Source organism: Thunnus albacares, chromosome 20 (assembly GCF_914725855.1).
Source record: "Thunnus albacares chromosome 20, fThuAlb1.1, whole genome shotgun sequence".
Taxonomy (NCBI): domain Eukaryota; kingdom Metazoa; phylum Chordata; class Actinopteri; order Scombriformes; family Scombridae; genus Thunnus; species Thunnus albacares.
Window position 1 is genome coordinate 23,890,740 of NC_058125.1, and position 27,473 is coordinate 23,918,212.

At 39.1% G+C, this 27,473-nt stretch overlaps 1 protein-coding gene across 2 annotated transcripts in view; it reads left to right on the top strand.

Moving 5' to 3' along the window:
- The first annotated feature begins 1,511 nt into the window (after positions 1-1,511).
- LOC122971462 (poly [ADP-ribose] polymerase tankyrase-2-like) overlaps positions 1,512-27,473 on the top strand; it is a 33,387-nt gene continuing 7,425 nt past the window's right edge. The window contains exons 1-26 of one of the 2 annotated variants that reach the window (XM_044338111.1): positions 1,512-1,773; positions 3,084-3,445; positions 3,932-4,047; positions 4,218-4,326; positions 5,510-5,605; positions 5,971-6,007; positions 6,362-6,437; positions 7,763-7,857; positions 9,801-9,867; positions 10,491-10,568; positions 12,370-12,478; positions 14,484-14,605; positions 14,818-14,909; positions 16,146-16,224; positions 16,549-16,735; positions 17,849-17,931; positions 18,170-18,315; positions 18,481-18,646; positions 18,762-18,981; positions 19,171-19,280; positions 22,390-22,578; positions 22,849-23,233; positions 23,386-23,462; positions 25,902-26,022; positions 26,938-27,035; positions 27,199-27,273. In XM_044338111.1, the coding sequence (XP_044194046.1) occupies positions 3,109-3,445; positions 3,932-4,047; positions 4,218-4,326; positions 5,510-5,605; positions 5,971-6,007; positions 6,362-6,437; positions 7,763-7,857; positions 9,801-9,867; positions 10,491-10,568; positions 12,370-12,478; positions 14,484-14,605; positions 14,818-14,909; positions 16,146-16,224; positions 16,549-16,735; positions 17,849-17,931; positions 18,170-18,315; positions 18,481-18,646; positions 18,762-18,981; positions 19,171-19,280; positions 22,390-22,578; positions 22,849-23,233; positions 23,386-23,462; positions 25,902-26,022; positions 26,938-27,035; positions 27,199-27,273 (3,270 nt within the window). In that variant the 5' untranslated portion in view covers positions 1,512-1,773; positions 3,084-3,108. The remainder of the gene's footprint in view (positions 1,774-3,083; positions 3,446-3,931; positions 4,048-4,217; positions 4,327-5,509; positions 5,606-5,970; positions 6,008-6,361; positions 6,438-7,762; positions 7,858-9,800; positions 9,868-10,490; positions 10,569-12,369; positions 12,479-14,483; positions 14,606-14,817; positions 14,910-16,145; positions 16,225-16,548; positions 16,736-17,848; positions 17,932-18,169; positions 18,316-18,480; positions 18,647-18,761; positions 18,982-19,170; positions 19,281-22,389; positions 22,579-22,848; positions 23,234-23,385; positions 23,463-25,901; positions 26,023-26,937; positions 27,036-27,198; positions 27,274-27,473) is intronic. The other variant, XM_044338113.1, reaches the window with a different exon arrangement.

Sequence of the window (27,473 nt, forward strand, 5' to 3'; positions counted from 1 at the left end):
CTCTAATTGTTGATTTTTGCTGAAATATTGGATCATTTGAATATTAATTGAAATGAAAGCATGTGAGAAGTTTAAAGGGAAAAATCACTATTTGGTGGAGCTGTTAACAACTCATAGACATGTGAAATGTGACCCCGACTACACACTGCTTTTTGTAAGACGTCAAAAGCCAAAAAAGTTGGAAACCACTGGTTTCATCTTTAACAATGTGTTGTATTTTAAAAGCTTGTTATATTATCCATTGTGTCAAATCTTCATCTGAAAAGTAACTAAAGCTGTCAAATAAATGTAGTGGAGTAGAAAGTACAATATTTCCCTCTGACATGTAGTGGAGTGGAAGTAAAAAGTAGTATCACATGGAAATACTCAAGTAAAGTACAAATATCTCAAAGGTGTACTGAAGTACAGTACTTGAGTAAATGTACTTAGTTACTTTCCACCACTGCCATGTTGAAATCCTACACATGAATGTGATGAAAAGCCGGACCTCTGAGTTTTACCAGCAGCACATAAATGCAACATAAATTTGTGGATCTTTGTTCTGTATATTAATGCAAAAGAACTTCACAAATATTTCTAGACATGTTATCAGATATAGGAACTCAAAATTGAATATGGGCCATATATCTGAAATACTGATATTTATTTAAGCTGCGATGTATTTATCTGTAATGTAATAAGCATGAGCATCAACTACCGGTATATCCACACACACAAACCTGTAAATCTTGTTTGTATTTGTAGATTATGTAAAACGCATTTGTCATTATTGAGAGGAGAAAGACCGAGAGGATTACTCCTTTAATAAGACCCATCTCACACACACACACACGCACACACACACACACACACACACGCGCGCGCGCACAGACACCTGCGCAGACTCAGAACACAGCGCTCCCTGCTGCACGACCGAGGTGCCGTCTGCAGAGCGCCACAGGCCGGGGTGCGCTCGATTTATGTCCCCACAGCGGTATTTCACTTTTACATTCATAAACAAGAAGAAAAAAAATCACATAGTTTAAATGAAGATGACAACAGAGGCAGAGGAAGATGAGGGAAGTTAAGAAGCTGTCATCTGTAAATACTCATCTTGCTTTTTTCAGATTATCAGGAAACTTGATCCGAGTTTTACAGAAGCATATTGTGTTCACCAAAGAAAACAAAAATATCTCATGATTATAAGATAAGGCCTCCATTTTCTCTTTCTTTGATGAACACAATGTGCTTCCTTAAAGATTTCCTCGTTGGTTTTTAAGTTTCTTTACGTTTCAACAAAGAAAAGACAGGAAAACATTTAAAATAATCCAGTTAGGAGATGCATGTGAGGAAACACTTATTAGTTTAAAGCAAACATGTCAAAACGATTCTATTAAAAAAAAAAACACAAATGGATCATATCGTGTTTTCGGTGCATGAGGAGAAACAGCAGAAGCTCCACCCGCCCGGGCGGAGCCAGGAAGACAAATGAAGCCTTCCTCTGTGGCTGTTCCGGACTGCGGTCTTCCTCCCTCCGTCAGCAGGTCCATCAGATCCGGTTATTTATTGTTACCCCCCTCTCTTTCTCTCCTCTCTGCACCCGGATCAACCCGCCAGCCTCCCCCCGAGAACCCGCTCCTGGAGGCGGGGGAGGAGGAGGATGGAGGACCGGAGCCGGTCTGCAGTCAGCCGGGGAAGATTTAATGCAGCGGCGGCCAATTAACAGCCGATAATATTCCCATAACATCCCTGTAACGTTACTGCAGGGTCTCTCAGGGCGTCTGCGGCCCCGCGGTGAGTTCACTGACGCCTTTTGTGCGGCTGAATTCTTACAAGATGAATGAATGAAATGAATTTTTATGTTTAATGGTGATTTTCTTTTTTCCTGCAGCAGGTTTCTATTATCTTCCGGATAGGTGGCGTATTTGTGCTCCTTCATATGTGCAATCACTGTGTTTCTGTTACATTTTTACATATAATGTAATTAAGAAGCTTCATGTTTATGTGATATTTTATATGCATCTATAATACTCCTGTCATTTTAATATACTGTAGGGAAGGTATTACATACCTTTCAGTACATGTTCATGTTATTGTGTCTTAAAGAGCTGCAAAGATTAATCGATTAGACAGAAAATTAATCAACAATTATTTTAATAATCGAACATTTTTCAGGCCAAAATGACATTTAATGGTTCCAGGTTCTCCAGTGTAAGAATTCACTGCTTTTCTTGATCTTTAATGAAAATATATTGAATATTTTTTTGGTTTTGTTGAACAGACAAAACAAAACATTTCCAGATGTTACACTGGGATTTAGGATATTATGACAGACATTTGCAGTGTTTTCTGATGTTTTATAGACCAAACAATTAATCGATTAATTAAATAAATAATCTGCAGATTAATCAGTGTTGAGAATAATTAGTAGTCGCAGCCTTATGGTGTTTTTCTTCATCTCTTTCAAATGGAAATAATATCAGTGGTGGAAAGTAAGTTAATTAAGTATTGTAGTCTATTATAATTTGGTGGCACTTGTACTTATTTGAGTATTTTCATTTGATGCTGTTTTATATTTCTACTCCACTACATTTATCTGACAGCTGTAACTACTGTAATGTCATTCTTATCAAGTCTGTTTTTTAACGTCTCCCTTCACTCAAAAATTATTTTTTCTTCTTGTTACTTCAGTCGGATGTTTTTTTTTCTTCTTCTCTGTTTGTTTTCACATCCATCTGCTGAAGGAGGAAAGTTTCTCTGAGCTCAACTTAAATCTCAGTTTAACACCTGGACGTACCTGCAGGATTTGTGACATCACAACTAATTTGGAGCCAATCGTTATCCATTCAGATTACATTTTTAGTTGTTTTTTTTCCAGAAAAAGACTACAACATGTATAGTTCTACTCACATGCAAAGTGATGGTATTTCTTAGTCACCCAACTCCTGAAAAGATCAATATATAGCATGTCTGGGTGACACATACAGTGACTTACAGGAGCCTATAAATTAAGGAAATAAAGAACAACAGTTAATATTACCCAGAAGTTAAGTTTTCAGGGTCACTGTGGTTATTTTAATCCTTTGTTTCCTGCCTCCCTGCAGCGTCGGGGGCTTGTTGTTCTTCTTCATGGCTTCGGTGGCTGCAGGTTTCTGGGGTTCAGCTGCTTGCTGCTCGCACTCCAAACTCTCCCGAGCAGGCAGTCTGAAACTGCGACGAGGCCGCTCGCCGCTATCCATGTCGTCCGGACGGAGGTGTTCGGGAGTGTCCGGTCTCGGGGGCGGGGCCGTGTCCCCGGGGCCCGTGGTGGCGGAGGTGTTGGAGGGGGCCGGAGAGGCCAACAGGGAGCTTTTCGAGGCCTGTCGGAGCGGAGACCTGGAGCGAGTTCGTAAACTGGTGACTGCGGAGAACGTGAACAGCCGGGACACAGCGGGGAGGAAGTCCACACCGCTGCACTTTGCTGCAGGTGAGAAACACTCACATAAATCTTTTACTAAATCCAGTTTTTACCTTTCCTCTGCTCACTGTTTCATTATCTGACAGTATTCAGAGTCAACAGGGGTAAAATTTTATATTTAAACATCTGTGAATGAGAGATGTTTTAAAGGATTTCATTTTCACAGAGGCAGAATGTACTTGAAGAATTTCACTTTTATTCCAAACAACACCAAAGTCATTTTTCAGAGAGTTAATTAAACACACACCTACATTCAGAGAAGGCTGCTATCAGTACCTCTCTACATTAATGGTTTTATCATTTCACTGCTTCCTCCTTGTAAAGCCTGGCAGCGCTCTGCTTTACTGTAAACTTACTGAATAATTTATTGCAATGAAACAGAACGAGACACAAAGACGTCTGAGGGGTTCAGACAGTATGAATAATAAACTGCAGAGCTTCTGAATGATTTCTGGTTTCTGAGAGTCGCTCCATTAACCGTCTCTGTGTCTTCAGGTTTCGGTCGTAAAGACGTGGTGGACTTCCTCCTCCAGAGCGGAGCCAACGTCCACGCCAGGGATGATGGAGGGCTGATATCCCTCCACAACGCCTGCTCCTTCGGCCACGCTGAGGTACACACAGTGGTGGAAAGTAAAGTACATTTACCCAAGTACTTTACCCAAGTGCAGTTTTGAGATAGTGACTTTTCCCTCTAAACTTCTCACATGGTTTCTGTAAAACAGTGGATTTTTTCCTTTAAATCTCAAAGACCTTTATATTTTGTCCTGGTGTTTTTGTGTAGGTGGTGAGCTTGTTGCTCCATCACGGGGCGGACGCAAACGCCAGAGACAACTGGAACTACACTCCGCTTCACGAGGCGGCTATTAAGGGCAAGATCGACGTGTGTATAGGTACAAACACAAACATCCAAAACAGCAGAAATACCTGAAAAATGTCCTCGAGTACAGAGTACAGAACACTATGTAGCTGCAACTGTGACAAAAAAATATCTGCTGATTTTCTTTTTTTAGAGAGCTGAAGTCAAACCGGAGCTTCCAGATTCTCCAGAAGTAGGAAAACCTCATTAAAAATCTCCTTAACATTTGTAATTCCGCTAATAAGTAAAAATCCAGCCTCGGATCAGAACCTTTCTCAACAGTATGTCATGTGTCTCGCTTCATATGTTCAGATAAGGACGACAGCTTTCTGAAAAACTCATCTAATATCATTGTTCATTCAATATTTATGTTTTATAGCGGCTTTTAACGAACATCGTTTCTCATAAGTCCTAAATGTTTATTGTCTAAATGTAACGGCTCGACAGAGGAGTCAATGAGCCAGTAGAGGGTGTGGCGGTGAGTTCAGACATGTCTGTAACATCAGCAGGACACAGAGGAGCAAACGCTCTTCACACAGCACAGATTACAGCTAACCTGACGCGCCAGATGGTTTGTTAACACAGAACCATCTGAGGAGTCGTCCATGGAAACCGTTTAGGAGAAATACTTGGCAGGTGATTGGATGAACCATCTGTCTATCACTGTCTTACTTCGCGAGGCAGCTGGATTCACAGCGCTGATTGGTCCGAACCATCGGCGGTTTGGACACGAGCTCATAACTTGAAGTCCGACGGGATGGATTCTTGATCTCATGATTGTGAATCCAGCTGCCTCGTGAGCCGCAAACAGCAACAGTGACTTTAGAAGAAGAAGAAAGCATCAGGGAGGTTCATGGATGCGGACAAAACCAAGTCATGCTTGTAGTTCTTTTAATGGGAGATGTAGTTTTTTCTGTTGTTTAATTTGTTAAAATAACAAAAGTTTAAATGTCTGACAGCAGCTGGATGTGATGTCATGACTTCAGCTCTCTACAATGAGAAACTTCTCTCAGTGTAGAGGAAGTAAATGAGAGTTCCAACTTGTGTACAGTTAGATGTTATAAAAGCATAATTCTCTAATAAATGATGAAACTGTTGAGAAGAAGAGGTGAACCTCCCTCACACTGGTCTTTAATTAAGATTTCAACTAAAAAAAAAAATTATTATTATTATTATAGTGTGTGTGTGTGTGTGTGTGTGTGTGTGTGTGTGTGTAGTGTTGTTGCAGCACGGTGCCGAGCCGACCATCAGGAACACAGACGGTCGAACCGCTCTGGATCTGGCAGAACCGTCCGCCAAAGCAGTTCTGACAGGTGAGGACTCTCTCTCTCTCTCTCTCAGAGCCACATTTACTAAAAAGAAGTTTTCAATCTGTGTGTATTTTAGCTCCTTGTTTACTCAGAATCTGAAGTAAGTGATTATGGACACGCAAGTCCTACATTATCATATCATCTGTTTATTATTCATATTATTCATTAATTACATTTTTGTTTAATTCTTCTGATGTTGCTGATGTTTGAGTACGCCCTGGTTCACTCTGAAATTTGGAAAAGAAAGATGTCGATTATACAGAACTGAAGAAAAACAACTTGTCTGAACTCTCACAAAGGAAATGCTTCAGTTTTTCTAACATAAACATTTTTGTGTGATTTTTTTTTGTTTGTTTGTTTCTGTTCAGGTGAATACAGAAAAGATGATCTTCTGGAAAGTGCGAGGTACAGTCATGTTAATATCTGTCTGAATGTCAAAGTAAACAGACTGTTTGCTTTCAGATCATTATAGTGAACGAATCTACAGACACACAACAACAAACTCCTCCAGATTCTTGTTTACTAGCTGAAGTTGAAGCCTGAAAGGTCCAATATTATTAGAGCTGAAACTATTAGTCCATCAACTGAATGTTACTTAAATTATTATATATGTGTGTGTATATATATATATATATACATACATACATATATATATATATATCAATCAATCAATTGAGATTATTATTGGTAAAGTGATCGGTAATTAAATTAGCTGCAGTTCTAGATATTATTGTTGAACTCCAGCTGATGTCCCGACAGGAGCGGGAACGAGGAGAAGCTGAAGGCTCTGCTGACGCCGCTCAACGTCAACTGTCACGCCAGCGATGGACGGAAAGTAAGACGCAGTTTGTTTTGTGTTTTTCTTTGTGGTCTTTTTTTAGTCTTGATGATGACATTTGATTCACAGAAACAAACTTTTCTTTGTCTCAAAACTAAACAGAAGACAGACTTCACAGATCGCTGACATTTATAAAAATACACGTCTCCCTACATTCATTGGCCAAAGTCTTGAGTCTTGTTTGTGTCTTTTGGTGTGAAAACACACTTAAAATCATTTTTACTGCATATCTCACATCAGTGAATCCCAACCAGGGATATTTGTAAAGATTGTAGCTCAACTAATCTGATCCACATACTGAGTCAGCTGTAACACTCGAACAATGTTGGAATAAAGAGGGCATGAAAACTAGTTAGCAAATGATCAGAGATGTTGAAATAGTTTGAAGTACAAACAGCTGAGATAACTAAAAGTCAAATATTAATGGCCAAAATAGTCAAAAGTAATGGATATAAGAGGTTGAAATAGGTAGAAGTGATTGATATAGTTTAAAGTAACTGATAATGTTTGAATGAATAAATAATTAGAATAGCTAAAAGTAAGAGATGGTGGAGCAGAAGAGTTGAGACAGTTAGCTTAAAGTATAAACAGTTGGTTAAACTAGAGAAAGCTTAAAGTAACTGATCATTGTTTGAAATAGTTAAACGTACAGATAGTTATAGTTATAGCTAAATAAACGTAACGGACAATTGGTTGGAGAAGTTGAAATTATTCAGCTGAAATAGATGGTTATGGATAAATGACTGAAATAGCTAAAATCAATGGATAAACAGTTGAAATAGTTATTATTACATAATACTGTAGCTAAATGTGATGAAGAAATGGTCAAAATCATCACTTGTAATGGAGAAGTTGTTGTAAATGCTACAAGTGATTGATCAACAGCTTAAAGTAGCTGATAAATGTTGAAATATTTTTGCTAAAAATAGATAAAAGTTTAAAATTGTTCATATTAATGGATAAGTAGGTGATAGTTAAATAGTTAATAAATGGTTGATAAACATCCAGCTTCTGCCCCAAGTGGTACAAATTCAAACTGACCTAAAGACCGACAATAATAATAATAATAATATATATATAGTTAAATAATATCTAGTTGCTACATGACTGACTAACAGGTTTGAACCAGCGAGATGTTAGAAATGTCTTTAAAACATCAGTAAAAACTGAAATGACCTCCCAGGTTTTACTTCCTCTCTGGTAGCGGTGGAGTCGGCGCGCTTGGTTGTGTTCTGGCACATTTGGGTCATTTTGTGCAGAGAATCGGCTCCAGTTTTTTTGTTGTGACTAGACTGTAATCATCAGTCGTCTTGTTGTTTCAGTCGACACCATTACACCTGGCGGCGGGATACAACCGCGTCAAGACGGTCCAACTGTTGCTGCAGCACGGCGCTGATGTGCACGCCAAGGACAAGGGGTGAGCCATTGCTAACGGGAAAAATGCAGTTATATATATATATATATATATATTTGTTGACCTTTAATATGTCTGATTAAAGTAGTTTTTGATTGCAGCACCAGAACGTGGCTGGATTAATCTCATATGGGCCCCCACAGTAAAAGTTTGTTGTTGGGCTCCTATTAAATGCTGAAATGATTAGATGATTAATTAATAAATTAATTTTTTAAGCAAAACTGTCAAACTTTATTAAATTAGTAGCAGCTTCTCACATATTTACTGGTTTTCCATTTATTTATTTATTTCAATTCAATTCAACTCTATTTTATTTATATTGCACCAAATCACAACAAAAGTCATCTCAGGGCACTTTTCACATGGAGCAGGTCTAGACCATACTCTTTAATTTACAGAGAGAGAGACCCAACAATTCCCCCCATGAGCAAGCACTTGGCGACAGCGGTAAAGAAAAACTCCTCTTTTAACAGGAAGATACCTCAAGCAGAACCCGGCTCTTGGTGGGCGGCCATCTGCTTTGACCAGTTGGGTTGAGCGAGAGAGGAGAGAGGAGGGTTGGGAAGCCAATGAGGCAAAGCTAAGACGGGGGAAATATGATCTCTTTTTCTAGTTTTAGTCAGCACACATGCAGCTGCATTCTGGACCAGCTGGAGAGTCTTTAGAGACTTGCTAGGGCAGCCTGATAATAATGAGTTGCAATAATCCAGCCTAGAAGTAACAAATGCGTGGACTATTTTCTCTGCATCTTGTTGAGACAGGATGTGCCTGATTTTTGCAATATTATGTAAGTGAAAAAAGGCAGTCCTTGAAATTTGTTTTATATGGGAGTTAAAGGACATATCCTGATCAAAGATAACTCCCAGATTCGTTGCGGTGGAGCTGGAGACCAGGGTAATGTCATCTAGATTAGCTATATCATTAGATAATGTGTCTCTAAGGTGTTTAGGGCCAAGCACAATAACCTCAGTTTTGTCTGAGTTTAGTAGCAGAAAATTACAGGTCATCCAGGTCTGTATGTCCTTAAGGCATGCTTGGAGTCTAGTTAGCTGACTGGTTTCATCAGGCTTCATTGATAAATATATTTGGGTATCATCTGCATAGCAATGAAAATTTATGGAGTGTTTCCGGATAATATTACCTAAAGGAAGCATATACAAGGTGAATAGTATTTGTCTAAGTACAGAACCTTGTGGAACTCTTTGTCTAACTTTTGCTTTCAAGGAGGATTCATCATTAACATGTACAAACTGAAATCAATCTGATAAATAGGACTTAAACCAGCTTAAACCAGCTTAATGTAAAACAAGTCGTCTAAATATGTTCACTCAGGCTTCAGGAAATAATGATTGGCATTTTATACACTGATCAATCAATAGATTATTAAAGAAAATAATAGCTGCTTGCAGTCTTACACTCCTATTGTAGCGACTACTTTTCAAAAAAGGCCGCTAAGAGACTTAGTAGGCTCCTATATGTGACACGTCCATACAAAACCATCCCGTTACCAACTCCCTTTGTCCAAAACTCCCGCCACCACCTAAGTGAACAGATTAAATAATAGGAAACCACACCCATGTGTCAAGCAACGTAAGTGACGCAATACGTGATGCCCACATCAGAAATAACAACGTATTTTGGCTCCTACACCTATGATGGTATAATACAACCCAGTTTTCTGTGTGCAGTTTGATTAAAAACACAACTTTACAACAAATGAGAACTCAGACTGGACTGCAGGGCTGCTCATTTAGAAGTCACTTGCGATTACTCAACATATGTCGACCCAGGTGATCTGGAGTACACTTGGGCTCTTTGGGCCTAGTTGGTAATCCAGACTTGCACCAGAATCTGTACAGACTGCCGGTATATTAGCAGCAGCAGTATTAGAAGTAGAAGTACTGCAGTAGCAGTAACAGTGCTGTGTGATGTACTCTGTGTTTCAGGGATCTGGTTCCTCTTCATAACGCCTGCTCATACGGTCACTATGAAGTCACGGAGCTGCTGGTGAAGGTAATTAAACCTTCAGTTTTCCTCATATAGTGAGCTGAAATCAAACTGAAATTTCTGGATTCTGCTCCAGAAGACGGGAAACCTCATTAAAAGAAATACTGATGAAAGAAACACTGAATGAGAGATTGTGTTGTGTTACTGAAGCCAGACAGGAAGTGATGTCATGACTTCGGCACTTCATTTACCTGATATTTCATTCTGTTTCTCCACTATGTCATTTTGCTCTTATTCCTGTCTTCTCTGTGTATACATCTATTGAAGTCATGTTTTTCCCTGTTAAAGGGTTTCTTGGGGAGTTTGTCATTTTGGGCTTTAGCAGCTAAACTGACTCAACTTGTTTATTTGTACAGAAACTAAATTTTGCAGTGTGTGGGATTTAGATGAATCAGTTCCTGTATATTTGTGCATTTGTCACGTATTGTACAAACACCTCTGCAAGTATGGAGTTTGTTTTGATTAGTGAAACATGGCAAAATTAACAGGAGAAGAAGTTATCTCATGTTGTAAATTTGATCAATGTGTCGACAGGCCAACAGGTGGAGCCACACTGACTTTATGTTATTTTTATTACTGAGTCTCCTGCTTTAAACTAACATTTCCTGTCTGTTTCTGTCTCTGTTCAGCATGGAGCTTGTGTTAATGCCATGGACCTGTGGCAGTTCACTCCTCTTCATGAGGCTGCTTCCAAGAATCGTACTGAGGTACAAAACAATTTTTAATTCCAGTACATTTACTCAAGTACTGTACTTAAGTATAATATTGAGATACTTGTACTTTACTTGAGTATTTCCATGTGATGCTACTTTCTACATTTCAGAGGGAAATATTGTACTTTCTACTCCACTACATTTATTTGACAGCTTTAGTTACTTTTCAGATGAAGATTTGACACAATGGATAATATAACAAGCTTTTAAAATACAACACATTGTTAAAGATGAAACCAGTGGTTTCCAACCTTTTTGGCTTTTGACGTCTTACAAAAAGCAGTGTGTAGTCGGGGTCACATTTCACATGTCTATGAGTTGTTAACAGCTCCACCAAATAGTGATTTTTCCCTCTAAACTTCTCACATGCTTTCATTTCAATAAATGTTCAAATGATCCAATATTTCAGCAAAAATCAAAGATTAGAGAAAAAGTCCAAAAACTGAAAACAGATTTGTGTATCAGAACTTTGTTTTTTCTTCTTTCCTCTCCCATTAATCATCTCACCACCCCTCAGATTTATCTGCTGACCCTTTGGAGGGGCCCGACCCCTAGGTTGGGAACCACTGGACTAAACTAGCTAACTATATATAAAGTAGTGTAAACTAGCTCCACCTCCAGCAGCTACAACAGTAACATGCTGCTCTAACACTGATGCTTCACTATTAATAATCTATGATGTCATATATAATAATATATCAGTCAGAGGAACCAAACCACTACTTTTACTGCAATACTTTAACTACATCAAGCTCATAATACTTATGTACTTTTACTGCAATACTTTAACTACATCAAGCTTATAATACTTATGTACTTTTACTGCAATACTTTAACTACATCAAGCTCATAATACTTATGTACTTTTACTGCAATACTTTAACTACATCAAGCTCATAATACTTATGTACTTTTACTGCAATACTTTAACTACATCAAGCTCATAATACTTATGTACTTTTACTGCAATACTTTAACTACATCAAGCTCATAATACTTATGTACTTTTACTGCAATACTTTAACTACATCAAGCTCATAATACTTATGTACTTTTACTTTTACTGTAGTAGGATTTTTCATGCAGGACTTTTACTTGTAATGGTGTATTTCTACATTGTTGTATTGGTACTTTTTCTGCAGTAAAGGATCTGAATACTTCTTCCACCACTGTATAATTCACACTTTGCGTTGGCTAATTAAACAGCAGCAGGAGTGTTGAAGCTGTTTTCAGTCTCATTTTAAAAACAGCAGGAGTCTTGACGTCTGAACGGGATCTGGAGGGAGTTTTTTAATTGCCTCCAGTAAGTCTCGCAGTCATGAAGCAAACTTTTTCATGTGCAGTTAACAACACGCATTCAAGTTCTCTTTGTTTTCCTTCAGTTTCTCTTCTTCTTTCCTTTTTTCTCTGCACTTTCACAAAGTGGAGTCACACATCTTCGGGATAAACACAGATTTTTCATTCACAAATTGTCTCATGAAGCATCTCAGAGCTTCAATAATTCAGATTAGCAGCTCCAGGCTACATGAGCCATTACAAGCATAACACACCCCAAACTCTGACTGAACTATTGCCGGTCATGTTGCATTGTGGGTAACGTAGGCGCCATCAGTTTTCACCCTCTTTAAATAATACTCTGTCCAGGTTACAGTATGTGTGGTTCAAAAGTGGGAAAAGCAACATTAAATCACATGAATATCTGCTTATTTTCAAAACTACATTCAGAAATACTATGAAGTTACAGTGTTACTGTGTGTGTATTTGTGTGTTTATGTGTTTGTGTGTTTGTTTGCAGGTGTGTTCTCTCCTGCTGAGCTACGGCGCCGACCCAAACTTCCTCAACTGCCACAACAAAAGCTCCATCGACCTCGCTCCCACCTCGCAGCTGAAAGAACGACTCGCCTGTACGTCTTGATGTTATTTCATTTAGTGTTTTTTTGTGTGTGTGTGTATGTGTGTCACTCTCCTTTTAGCTCTGAGAGAAATATGTTGATGCTTCATGTTTCTTCACCAGCGAGTCTCTAAACTTGTTTCTGATGTTTACTCTAAAAGGTCGTAACTGCGGCTCCGCTGGTCTGATTTTGCTCAAACGAGGAGAGATAATGCGTCTGAAAAGACTGAGTGGTGTCTGAATTATTGATGAGGCTCAACATGTTTCACTCTCCTAAGAACAAAGACAGGAAGAAAGCTCACAAATGTAGACTGATCCAAGTTAGAGGCAGAAATAAACACATCGTCTTGTTGGAAACTTAGTCAGCAAAATAATGTTGAAATATGGTTTCAGAAACTTTACTTTAGGGATAAGATTGAAAGCAATCACAAACATGTAATTTATCTCTATGGACTCATCACCAGACTCTCAGTAAATGTTTTACTGGTCAAAATTTCACTTTTACAATTTCATGTAATTAAGATTTGTATCAAATTATGTATTTAATCTGTTTATACTGCAAATAAGAATCATGAATTACAGGTTTGTGGATTAATAATAATAATAATAATAATAATAATAATAATAATAAGTTTATTTATATAGCACCTTTTAAAAACAGAGTTTACAAAGTGCTTTGACAGACAAAGCAAAAGCAAAGACATGAAACAGAAAACAACATCACATCTGACCTTTAAAAAGATGGCGGCCAAAGGCAAAGAAAGACAATAAAGAGATGATAAAAAGTTTAAAAGAAAGATGATCTAAAGACAACATCACATAAAAGCAAGTCTGTAAAAATGGGTTTTAAGAAGTGATTTAAAAGAAGTCACTGATTCTGCGGAGCCTCATCTCCTCAGGCAGGTCGTTCCAGAGTCGAGGGTCCCTGATGGAAAAAGCACCTTCAGATTTAAGCCTCGACTTTGGAGCAGCCAGAAGGGCCCCACCTGAGGATCTAAGGCTGCGGGCTGGCTCGTAGCTTGGAGCTTCAGACCCAGACGTGCTTTAAACTTGATCAGTAAAATCTTAAAATCAATTCTAAAACCAACAGGGAGCCAACGGAGAGAAGCAAGACTCAGGATGATGTGATGTCGTCTGTTAAAACCAGTAAAACCAGGATTGATTGATAATAATCCCAGTCTGAGTTTCTGTATTACGTAACACTTTTTAGTTTACTAGTGTGAAAACAAAATAGTGACTTTACAGATATAAGGAGAGATAACATGGACAGACAAAGGAAAACAGTTTGATGTACAAAACTTAACATAATGTTAATAATAATAATGATAAAGTTTATTTATTTTGCTCTTATCAGAACCAGATATTAAAAATTGCCTTTCATAAAATAATAATAATAAATATACATAAAATAATAATAATAAATATACATAAAATAACAATAATAATGTATTAAAACTATATAAAAATAAATAAAAAAAATAAAAAATATATACATATATCTGCTCATACGTAAATAATATACAATCACTACAAGAAATCAAGTTACAATATATTATATTAATGAATTAATATTTCAAACTTAGTTTTTAACACATACTGTACAAAGGTAAAACAAAACAAAACAAACAAGGATGAAAAATAATAGTAATAATAATAGCGTAAAAATAAAAGAAAAATAGTGTAATAACAGAATGTTTCTATTAAATATGACACACATGTTTATATGTGTATGAGACAAACAAACAAAACAAATAATACAAATAAAAATAAAGACATAAATGAATAATAAAAAGATAACATGGACAGCAGCAGAGTTGAACTCTTTCATATTATTATTTTTTTTTTTTTTTTTTTTTTTTTGGTGGTTTTTACCTTTGCAGCACTTTTACATCCATCCTGTGATTGGACAAATCAGTCTGCAGATCAGTGTATCAGCATCATCTCTAATGTCTTCCTGCCTGTCCGAGTAGGTGTCTGGTGTCGTATTTATGAGTCTTTGACCTTTGACCCCCTGTCAGATGAGTTCAGAGGTCACAGTCTGCTCCAGGCGGCCAGAGAGGCCGACGTGGTTCGAGTGAAGAAACATCTGAGTCTGGAGACGATCGGCTTCAAACACCCACAGACTCAGGAGACCGCACTGGTGAGACACTACATCCAGCATTAAGGTTTTATTAACATAGGTTTTATTTTAGCCACTAGACATGACGAGTTATTTTAGAAGTTAATGTGATTTTTTTTAATGAGGTTTTCTGGCCAGCTGTGAAAAAATGTCCAGAAAAGTGACAGAGTGTGTGTGTGTGTGTGTGTGTGTGTGTGTGTGTGTGTGTGTGTGTGTGTGTGTGTCTTGTGCAGCATTGTGCGTCGACCTCTCCGTACCCGAAGAGGAAGCAGGTGTGTGAACTCCTGCTGAGGAAGGGAGCCAACGTCAACGAGAAGACTAAAGAGTGAGAAGATTTAATTTAATTTTTTTTTTAATTTACAGACGAACAAAGTAGAAGCACGAAAATAGAAACGAAAAAAGTAACTTTTAAAAGTCAAACTGAAGACACTCGCTGTGTTTTTATGAGCCTGTGACGTCAGCTGTGATTAAAGCCAACGTGACGTCTTCAGATGTCTCATTTTGTCCGACCAACAGTAAAAAACCCAAAGATATTCAGTTTACAATGTTGCAAAAATGTAACACAGACCGATCTGTTCATTTTGATTTGTTTGTATTTGTAGATTTTTATTGAAATGTGTTGATATCTGTGTTGCAGATGCAGGACTGTCATGCAACTAGCAATGTCTTTATTTTTGCTTTTAACAACGAAAACAAAGCAGTATATGCTCACTCTCACACTTTCTCTGCTGCAAAAAACGATTCTCTTCTTCTCTTGGCTACAATGGACAACAACAACAACAACAACAACAACAACACAGTTTTCTTCTTCTCCTTCACAACCCGCTTTTTCTGACTCAACAGCACAACCTGGTGGCGGGAACCAGACAGTGCATCCACGAACAATACAGAATGAAATACAAACTCACAAACACTGTATCCTGGAAAGACATTTATGATTATCTACATCGCCTGCAGACATGAACCTTTATGCAGTTTAAATTTAACCCATTAGATTTAATTAAATTCTGCAAATTAACCTGTTAAACTCAACTAAATTACAAAAGAAAATAAATCGGGGGGGTTTCTGATTTAACAGTAGGGAATGCCCTCGTTGACCTCTCACATCTGCACATATAAGAAGCTCAAAGTCCACAGAGCAGCACTGTTGTTCTGTCCAGTAAAAACATGAAGCTTCACTTTAACAAAAATTAGATTTAATCTATGAAACTAAAAGGAATTATATCAAAACTCTGCAGAAACATCAGAACCAGCAATAAATTACCAGAGATCAAACAGCTCTCCCAGGTTAAAGACGTGTTGACCAGCCGAGAAGAGCAGCCAGCGTCTCCTAGCAAAGTTCCAAACTGGCGTTATTTGGATAAATTGATCACATATCGGGAATCTAAATGGTTAAAACTTAACAATGTGACATAAAAAAAAGAGTTCTATGATTTAAAAAATATAACAGCTTGTAGCTCAAGATCTCCACCGTTACTGCTGGTTGGTGTGAAATGCATTTGGACTGTCGGATGAGCTGCAAACAGTTTTACAAGAACATGTGATGTCACTGTTCCCTCAGCCTGCAGACCGCTCTCCACCTGGCGTCAGAGAAGGCCCACAGCGACGTCATCGAGGTGTTGGTCAAATATGAGGCAAAGGTCAGTAACCCACAACACGATGAGAACAAGCAAACATGTTGTTAACCTTCAATATGTGACATCAAACATCCTAAAAGCTTGTTATATTATCCATTGTGTCAAATGTTCATCTGAAAAGTAACTAAAGCTGTCAAATAAATGTAGTGGAGTAGAAAGTACAATATTTCCCTCTGAAATGTAGTAGAGTGGAAGTATAAAGTAGTATCAAGTAAAGTACAAGTACCTCAAAACTGTACTTAAGTGAATGTAAATGGTTTCAGCAATAAAAAACTTGGATCCATTAAACAACAAACAGACTAATCTCACTTCCTGTTAATCTTCCAGGTGAACGCGGTCGATCACCTCGGTCAGACGCCGCTGCATCGTGCCGCTCGCTGCGGACACCTGCAGACCTGCAGGCAGCTGCTGAGCGCCGGCTGCGACCCGCTGCTCACGTCACTGCAGGGACTCTCAGCTTCACAGATGGGAAACGACGGCATGCAGGAGATGCTGCGAGGTGCGGCGATGATCGGTACGTCGGTGGTCTGTCGAAACCTGAAACCCTTCAGAATCATTATCATCAGTGAGCTTTCTGCGTTCAATAAGGAAGCGTTTGCATTATACGGCGAAAAGTAAATGGACACGCCTGTTTTCCAGGTTTTTGTCCTGTTAGTTTGAATGAAAGCTGCAACTATTTTGATAATCGAATAATAATTTTAGTCACTTTTTAAGCAGATAGGCCCAAAATTTTTCAGGTTTTTGCTTCTCCAATGGGATGATTTAATGCTTTTCTTTGTGATACTGGATATTATTTATTATATATATTATTTTCTCAATAAGTCAGTTAATCCTCTAGTCCATGAAATGTTAAAAAGTAGTGAAAAATGGACGTCTTCAGTTTGCTTGAACCAATTAACTGTCACGTAAGACAAAGAAAAAAGCAAATCTTCACATTTGAGAAGCTGAAAGCATCAAATTTTTGCTTAAAAAATATCAAAATAGTTGCTAATTACTTTTTGGACGACTGACTAATCAATTAATCGTCTAATTGTTGCAGCTATAAAACTGAATATGTTCAAAATAAGATGTTTGAAGATGTAACTATTGACTGTGGAAAATTATAACAGGCATTTTTCACTATTTTCTTACATTTTATGGATAAAATAATTAATCCATTAATCAATTATGGGGAAAAAAAACAGTTAGTTGAGCATTGCAACGCAAAAGATCAGGGCTGCAACTGTCACATATGGCTGCAATATTCAGCTGTCAACATACTTAATGTTTATTATTTTTGTTATATTTTGTAATTTTCTACTGGTTCTAATAAAAGCTCAGAAGTCAAAGAGGAAACAGAAATGGTTCAATCTTCTGAGGAAAACTGACGTGCGCTCGCTGCTGAAACATTTCAAACAGTTAAAATACTGAAACAGCAGCTGAAATACAAACACTGAAAGAAGATGAAATAGATTCTGCTTATTTGGTTACTACAGTAAAACATCTGTAACGCAGCAAAGTAAAGAATAAAGTTATAGATCTTATTTTAAGCCAACTGTGGTCACATGTATTTTACATCGTGTCACCAACCAAAGACGTTCTCTCAGATCCTCCACAGAGTTGAATTATTTTTCTGTGTGTCTCTCAGCAGAAGCAGTTCTGATCGGGAACTCCGAAGTCGACCGACAGCTGCTGGAAGCCTCCAAATCAGGAGATCTTGAAACTGTCAAGGTATTTTACATTTTCACACCCTGCGGCAGCCGTGTTGGAGCTCCACAACAGATTTCATCTCCGTTTTGTCACAGTTTCACCCGAATGTTGTGACAGTGAACAGATTATTTAATCACCGATCATCTGGTTGTTTTTATATGATGTCGGCATCAGTGGTGGAAAGTAACTGAATACATTCACTCTTTCTTTAATTCTCACTCTCTTTGTCTTTTCTCTCCTGTTTCCTCTGCTGCTGTAGAAACTTTGCACGGTGCAGAACGTGAACTGCAGGGACGTGGAGGGTCGACAGTCGACGCCGCTGCATTTCGCCGCCGGCTACAACCGGCTGGCTGTGGTCCAGTTCCTGCTGCAGCACGGAGCCGACGTACACGCCAAGGATAAAGGGTGAGACGGGAGAGGAATCGTCTTTATTTGTGAACTAAAGCCTGCAGATTAAGTTATTTACTTTAACTCTTATTTCTCTGTATTTATTAACAGCTCAGATGATGAAACAGTGTTTGAAACTGAACTGTAACGGCAGATTTAACATCTTTCACGTCTCTCTGTCAGAGGTCTGGTTCCTCTCCATAACGCCTGCTCATATGGTCACTATGAGGTCGCGGAGTTGTTGGTCCTTCACGGCGCCGTGGTCAACGTGGCCGACCTCTGGAAGTTCACTCCGCTGCACGAAGCTGCTGCCAAGGGCAAATATGACATCTGTAAACTCCTGCTGCAGGTACACACACACACACACACACACACACACACACACACACAGTCAGGTGATCTGAAGCTGCTGAGGCTCAAACACAAAGCCCTCAGTAACGTTTCATCATGTTTCACGTCTCCAGCACGGTGCCGACCCGACCCGGAAGAACCGGGACGGTAAAGCTCCTCTGGATCTGGTGAAGGATGCCGACACCGACATCCAGGACCTGCTGCGGGGCGACGCCGCCCTGCTGGACGCCGCCAAGAAGGGCTGCCTGGCTCGAGTTAAGAAACTCTGCACGCAGGACAACGTCAACTGTAGAGACACACAAGGGAGACACTCCACGCCGCTGCACCTGGCCGGTACGAAAGTCTTTAGCTGCTAAATGCTCCACTATGTTCACCAGCTAGTCTACAGATAACTGTGTCTGTTTGCTGTTTGGTGTATATCGATATCGACCTCTCTCTGCCTTTATCATTCAAAATGGTAACTTTCAGTGATGCACATATTCTGTGTGTGTGTGTGTGTGTGTGTGTGTGTGTGTGTGTCAGCGGGCTACAACAACCTGGAGGTGGCGGAGTATCTGCTGCAGCACGGAGCTGAAGTCAACTCTCAGGATAAAGGAGGACTGATCCCTCTGCACAACGCTGCCTCCTACGGGGTGAGGAGGGGATAACACACACACACACACACACACACACACACACACACACACATACACACACACACACATGCTCATACACTGTATATGTAAATTTCCAATTTAAAGAAGAAAACGAGAAAAAACTTTGCAAACTTTATTCACTGGTGAAGACCGTGACATGTGGAAGGTAACTGAGTACTTTTACAAGAGTATTTCCATCTGATGCCACTTTATACTTTCACTCCACTACATTTCATTAGCGTTAAATATGGATCTGAGTACTTCTTCCACCTCAGATCTACAGAGAAAGCTTAAAAGAAGAGTTTAGATTATTTTGTTAATCCTAAATAGATTCAGTGATTTAGTTTCAGATTTGAGAAAAATTCCAAACTTCAAGCTTCCAAACCTCAACTCAAAGGAACCAAACTATGGACAAATGTTGACCAATTTAGGCTATTTGAGAACTGAGCATAGTATTTTGTGGCCATATTGTCCAGTAAGAACAGTCCAGTGTCTGTTTTAGTTTGAGCTGCTTTAACTTAATCGACTTTGTCTTGATTGATTCATCTTTTACACACACACACACACACACACATGTCCTCTGATTGATGAGCTGCTGATTGGAGAGACAGAAAGTGGACACACACACACACACACACACACACACACACACACACATACACACGGTAATGAGCAGAAAAATGCCTCTTGTCCATTCAGTTGATTGTCAGTCTAAAGAGATCATCATCTGTTCACCCGTCGTTCTCTCCTCCACCTCCACACTTCTCCCTCAGCTCATCCTCTCATCGCTCTAGTTCTCTTTGTCCGTCCGGTGATGTCGGTGCACAGGTGGGAGGAGAAGAAACGACTCTGTCTCCTAGAAAATGATGTTCATGTACGACTGAGCTGTGACAGCGAATACGTTTAGCTAGAAACGTTTTCTCTCAACATGACGAGAAAATGTTGTTCGTTAACGTGTTTATGAGTGAGATGTTCAGAGACAACGTACCTAGTCGTTTCTTTTCCCAACAAAATATCTGATCATGCAGCAGAATGTTTGCTGGTTGGTAGTAGCTACAGCAACATTAAACTTAACTTAAGGTTGATCTGAGACAGCAAATGTGCAGCAATAATGAAATAAAGCTTAAAATGTAAGTAAATTATTTGAAGTAAAGTCCTCCTTCCACTCAAAAACATCGAAAATCCGATTTTAAGTGTCAATCCTACGAGCAGGATTTGTGACATCACAACTAGTTTGGAGTCAATCGCGGTCCAGTGTTCAACTTGAAACTTGAAGCCTCAAGTGAACAAACACTGAGAATGAACTTTACAGTGAAGGAGGAAACATCTGGTGTCCAGCTGGAAAACTTTAGAAATTAAAAAAATATGTGCATATTCTGGATTTTTAATGAGGGAGAAGCTGTCATTTTAAGGATTTTGACAAGGTTAAACTCTCAAGTAGCTGACTGAGTACAAGTGTAATGAGAGAGAACGCTAGACAGAAGTTATTATATTTTTATATTTTTAATATATCAAGTAAGAAACATCAGGAAGTAGACTAGTGCATAAGAAAAAAACATCAACAAAGTGCTAAAAAGGTTAAAGAAGAGCTGAGTCAGCAGACTGTGTGAGTCTGGATGCTGATGATGATGCAGAGTATTTTTATATTTCTTAAAACATGTCTGAAGCTCTTCAGTTCAGGAAATTCCTGCAGCATTTGAAGGCAGCAGGATGTTGATAAATCCACAGTCGCTGCTACAGAATCACACACACATCAGACTGGTCAGTTATAACTTCTTCTGTTTATGTGGGAAACGTCAGGTTCAGCAGTCCTGTGCATCATGACTCCTCTGCTCTCCAACTTTCTTTTTTAGCAAAAGTGGCGTTTTATGTTTTATTCTTAAAAAAGCATCAAAGCGCCGCTCTGCCTGAGTACAAACTCGTACTCTTAGTCTTGTGTATTTAAAATTTTATAGACTGCAGCAGCCCAGAGGATTTCCTTTAGATAAGAATCCAAAATCTGATGAATGAAAACTTCTCAAAGTTTGTATTATTGACTTTTAAATGGAAAAGTACATGAACATTAGATCCTGCTTTTGATCATATTCAGGAACATAGAACATTTATCTCACTGTTTACATGATCATAACAGTAAAGTTTCTGATCAGATGTGTCTTCAGTTATCAACAACTCAGACTCTCTTTTCTGTACGGATTGATTGATTGATCGATTGGTTTCTGAACTCTGAATGCTGATGGAAACCAGCAGGTGATCGATCAGCTGTGTGGAGGCGATAAAGGAGTTTCTAGTTCTCCTTTTTCATTCATGACACAACAGTTTATGTCACTTTTTATGCGAACAAACGAGTGCAGCACTATGATGCACAACAGTCAGAAATAGAAGGTAAAGAGAAAAAAAAAACACAAAGAAAGGTGATATAACCATACGAATAAAAATCTACAGTCAAAATGTGAAATATCATAAGTGAAAAGAGCTGTTCAATTGTACAAGATATTGACTGTAAATGTGTAAAAATTCTCAGTATAAATAATGTAGTGTTCAAATGTCAATTACAAATAATTGTGTTCATGTAACAATGTGATGTGCAGATGATGACATTTTTACATTAATATAACATGTAGTGTATATAATAATAATAATAATAATAATAATAATAATAATAATAATAATAATACGCTGTTATCGCTGTATTTAAAAGATTTCACATCTATAAATATAAACGTCTCTGATCGACCGGAAATCGAGCTTTGACGTCTCCATTATGCATCACTGAAATCAGGCTTTCCCTCGGTTTGAGCATGTTGATCATCGTTACATAAAATACTGAGTAACTACAGTACAGCAACCTGACATGAGGACACACCTGCAACACATGACGACAGGGGTTTACATGCTTGATTTAAGTGTCTTTTTAGTAGAATATTGACATAAAAATGCGGATTTTAAAATATATTTTTACCCATTTAGAGAAGATGGATTATGATTTTTAAGCCCTGAATTTTGTCTGCAGGCTTCCTTTTCAGGCTGCATACAACACCAACAACCTCCAGAAATTTTTAAACTGACTTGTTCTCTCTCTCTCTCTCATGTTGTGTTTTGTGTTCAGCACGTGGACGTGGCGGCGCTGCTCATCAAGTACGACGCCTGCGTCAACGCCACCGATAAGTGGGCGTTCACTCCGCTCCACGAGGCCGCTCAGAAGGGTCGCACCCAGCTGTGTGCTCTCCTATTGGCTCACGGCGCCGACCCTGCCCTCCAAAACCAGGAAGGACACTCGCCGCTGGATCTGGTCACGGTCCGTCTCGCGCCACAGACACACACACATTTTTCTTTCTTCTTCACCTTTGTCTTCCTCTTACTCAACTTTTTTATCTTATTTCTCTGCTTTCTCTTCTTTCTCCTCCGGCCTCCTCCTCCTCCTTATGTCCTCCTCTTCTTCTCCTTGTCTTCCTCCTCTTTTCCTCCCCACCTCCTCCCCTCTAACTCATTTCCTCTTCCTCTCCTCCTCCTTGTGTCCTCTTCATCATCTCCTCCTTCTCCTTATTTTCTCCTCTTTCTCCTGCAGGCTGATGATGTTCGGGCTTTGCTAACAGCAGCCATGCCTCCCTCTGCGCTCCCCGGCTGTTATAAACCTCAGGTCATCAGCGTGCCGGTGTCGGCGTCTGGTTCTCCGCCCGTCGCCGTGGTCCCACCCCTCCTCTCCTCCTCCTCTTCTTCTTCTTCCTCCTGCCCTGCCCCTCCTCTCCTCCTCCCCTCTTCCTCCACTTCCTCCTCCTCCTCCTTCTCCTCCTCTGGGCTTGATGCCACCACAGCAGCAGCTACGACCATCAGCGACGCCACCGCTGCTAATGCTTCAAACTCCTCGTCTTCATCTTCCTCAGAGTTTCTTGAGATGTCGGCGCTGCTGTTGGCTGCCGAGAGGTCACTGGGCGCTGAGAAGAAAGAGGAAGGTGAGTTCTGAGGATGGAACGGAAAACCTAAACGGCAAGATAAATGAGGAAAATATTCAGAACATGTCATCAGATTATAACGTACGTACGTGTGTGTGTGTGTGTGTGTGTGTGTGTGTGTGTGTGTGTGTGTGTGTGTGTGTGTGTTCCAGGAGTTGAACTCCGTATCTGTCAGTTCTTTAAGAACGTGGGACTGGAGCATCTTCTGGAGATCTTCGACAGAGAGCAGGTGAGATCTTCAACGCGCACCTGCTGCTCAGAGTCTCTTGACTTTGTTCTACATAAATTTATGAATTTCTCAGAGAGCTTCATGACAAAGTCCAGAGGTTGCGATATGTAGCACAACAAGCTAGTGAAGCTGTAAACAGAACTGTGTTACCGCCATAGACTGTATAAAAATATGGACGTAGTTGCCGTGACGTCACCTCTTGGTTTCTGAAGAGCAGTTTTGAAGCTCAAAGTGAGCCGCTCCGGCTGTCGCCATCTTGGCAGTACGTGACGCTGCCTAACTCCCAGTCAATCAAAAATGGGCAAATAGGCGGACCGAATGGCTGAAACAAGCCACCTAGCGGCTGGCGGACCTGTCACTCAAAGCAGCCATGTCTTTCATTATGCATAACTTTACGGCTTAATAAAATTTAAACGGGTGAGTTATAAAAAAATTCACCCCTCGTACAGTTGTCATGAAAGGGGAAATTAGCTACAGAGACCAAAACCGTTGTTTGTACCAGGCTGTAAACATGTTTATTTCTGCTGTAAAGTTGGGCATTTTAACATGGGGGTCTATGGGGATTGACTCGCTTTTGGAGCCTCAAGTGGTCATTCAAGGAACTGCAGTTTTTGGCACTTCCACATCGGCTTCATTTTACAGTCCGGTAGGTTGCTGCTTGGTTACCGCACATGCTCAGTGGCGTCTGCCTTACACAGAACTACTCTCCAGAGACTGAAAACATGATGCTGTTATTAGTCTTTGGAGCCGTTTTTCTAAACAAGCTAACATGACCAAACTCTTCATGATGTCACCCAGTGCAGCGATGTGACTCACTGATGTGTTTTTAATAGTTTTTGGACAACAACGGAGGTCTACAGCACAGAAGAAGAAGATATATCAGGCTTTGATACACACACACAATACTTGTTAGTAGATCAGTTCATTGTTGGTTTGGATCCAAACATGAGATTTGTTGACAGTAAGAAAAATATGGAAATTCACCACCTATAACCTCTAAATCAGTTCTTGGCAGTTTCACAGTTTGTCACAGATGGCTGCAGACTTTTTGTAAATGACTAAACTCATAACGTTTTAACTTTACATGTCTCAGTATCTATAAATAAATGGCAACATGTCAAAGTTTAAGGTCTTTATTTGTCAAATGTGCAACAATTACAAGCGTAGCAGTCATTGGTTACCAGGGTAGGACTTTCACGGCGACCATGACAGCCATTGCAGCCCCATATACGCCCTACAGCTACCATGGCATTTGTGCCCCTGCTACTGTGAAAATCTCAAGGTCCATCTAAAACAAATGGACACATTGATTAAAACCAGTAAAAACGCGGAATGAAGCAGTTTCACGTTTAAAAATCAGTGTTTCTTTGACCGTGTTCAGCAGACGCAGGACCTCTGGACGGGCTGCTAGCCGAGCTGCTGCTAACGTTTGCTCAGCTTGTTTCTCTGATAACTTCATCTGGTTAAAAGATATATTTAAAACGACCGAGATCTAAAAGGTTTATTGTAAAAATATGGCTTAAAACTGGATAAAACGTCAATTTTTGACAGAGTTTCTGGCAGACAACCACAACGCTGACGCATGTGCACAAAATGATCATCATCTCGTGCTCGTACGCTCTTTGGTAGAGGGGGTATGACGCCATTGACAAGCGACTAAATGAAATGGATGCCTTGATTAAGTACAGATTTCTCTGGGTTTGAAAATCGTTGGAAACATTTGGGATCATGTAAGATGATGATGAGATTAAAGACTCTCTCTCTCACACACACAAAGTTTTACATTTTAATACCTTGTTTAATACTCTGTTGGTCCCAACAAGACCAACTGCTGTTCACTTTCATTCCTTTATTTACCTCCAAAAAGTTCTGATACACAAATCTGTTTTCAGTTTTTGGACTTTTTCTCTAATCTTTGATTTTTGCTGAAATATTGGATCATTTGAACATTTATTGAAATGAAAGCATGTGAGAAGTTTAGAGGAAAAAATCACTATTTGGTGGAGCTGTTAACAACTCATAGACATGTGAAATGTCTTACACTGCTTTTTGTAAGACGTCAAAAGCCAAAAAGGTTGGAAACCACTGGTTTCATCTTTAACAATGTGTTGTATTTTATTGTGGAAATACTCACGTAAAGTTCAAGTACCTTAAAATTGTACTTCAGTACAGTACTTGAGTAAATGTACTTAGTTACTTTCCACCACTGCTTGTCATCAGAGGCATAAAATGCCCCCAAAAATATATTTAGAAAAATAATAATAAAAGCTAAAAAAATATACTGTGGAATATACTATGTTGGTCATTGGAATAAATGTCAGTAAAGCCTGTAACTCTCATCAGAGAGTGTTTGGGATTGATATGAAATAAAGACGTTATTCAGAGACATTATTCATCCTGTGTGTGTGTGTGTGCGTGTGTGTGTGTGTGTGTGTGCAGATCACTCTGGACGTGCTGGTGGAGATGGGTCACCGTGAGCTGAAGGAGATCGGCATCAACGCCTACGGACACCGACACAAGATCATCAAAGGAGTGGAGAGGCTCATCAGCGGGCCGCAGAGTGAGGACACACACACTTCAACACACACACACACACACTTCAACACACACGCACTTCAACACACACACACACACACACACACACTTCAACACACACACACACACACACTGCGTAGTAATCATGTGTTCCTTTAGCCGTGTCTATTTTGCATCAAGAAAGACAGAAGAGGGATTTGTGAGGCAGCATGTTGTATAAAGTGCTCAGCAAATCAACATTTTAACATCTACAGTCATCTGCTGATAAAAGATACAGAACAGCTACTAAATGGACCCTGTGGTCGAGGTTTGAATTCGTCTTAATTAAACCGCAGCAACAGCTCCCATGATTCCTGTGTATTTACTCATCTGAGTGGTTTTATTTATTTTTAGTTTTAATATTTTTATTTGTCTGTTTGCACAGTAATAAAATATAAAAAATGTAAAGATTTTACACAAACACATTCACATATATATATATATAAAAAAAACACTTTTTAATTATTTTTATTCACTTATCTGTTAATTTTTCTGTTGTTATTGTGTTGGAGGTAACAACATATGTAAGTGCAACCTGTTTCCAACAAAAGTAAGATTATAAAAAAAAAACAACAAACAAAAAACAAAACACACTTTTGCTTGCACACACGCACACAAAACGTTTCAAAACCAACATTAAATCCAAATACTGATACAGTATTTCTTTACTTAACAGGAGAAAAAAATCTATTTAAACAACTTATGTAACTGTCAGACAAATCCAACAACTTCCTGTAATATATAAATAAATATATACTGTATATAATATACAATAAATGATAACTTGGAGTTACGCAGAATAAAACTCCTCGTTTCTGCAGGATGTTTGTAGTTTTGTTGAGTCTTAAACACTTTCTCATGTGAAGGTTTTATTATCAAATTACATCTTTGTGTGTCTCAGGTCTGAACCCGTATCTGACGTTAAATACAGCCAACAGCGGCACGATGCTGATCGACCTCTCAGCCGACGACAAAGAGTTCCAGTCAGTAGAAGAAGAGGTACAGGCTTATAGTTTTACTTCTAGTACTACGTCTACTGCTAACAATAATAACGATAATCATGATAACATATCTAAAAGAAAAAAAGTTTAGTTCTCTGGTTGTTGTTAAATGATTGGTAGGGTTTTAGACACACGATGATGTCCTCACTTGTGTTGATCAGATGCAGAGTACAATCCGAGAGCATCGAGACGGCGGCCATGCTGGAGGAGTCTTCAACAGATACAACCTGGTCAAGGTAATGTGCTGTTTGTTTTCAGACTTTATTCATTTATTTAAAATATCGTGTTGAAAACCCAATAAATATTTAGTGATAGTGATGTGTATAGAAGCAGGTGTAGTGAAACATTTCAATAACAAAAACCAGAACTGATATTCTGTAACTAAAACGTGTTTGATTGTACAACATTTCTTGGTATTTCACTAACCAAGACCACT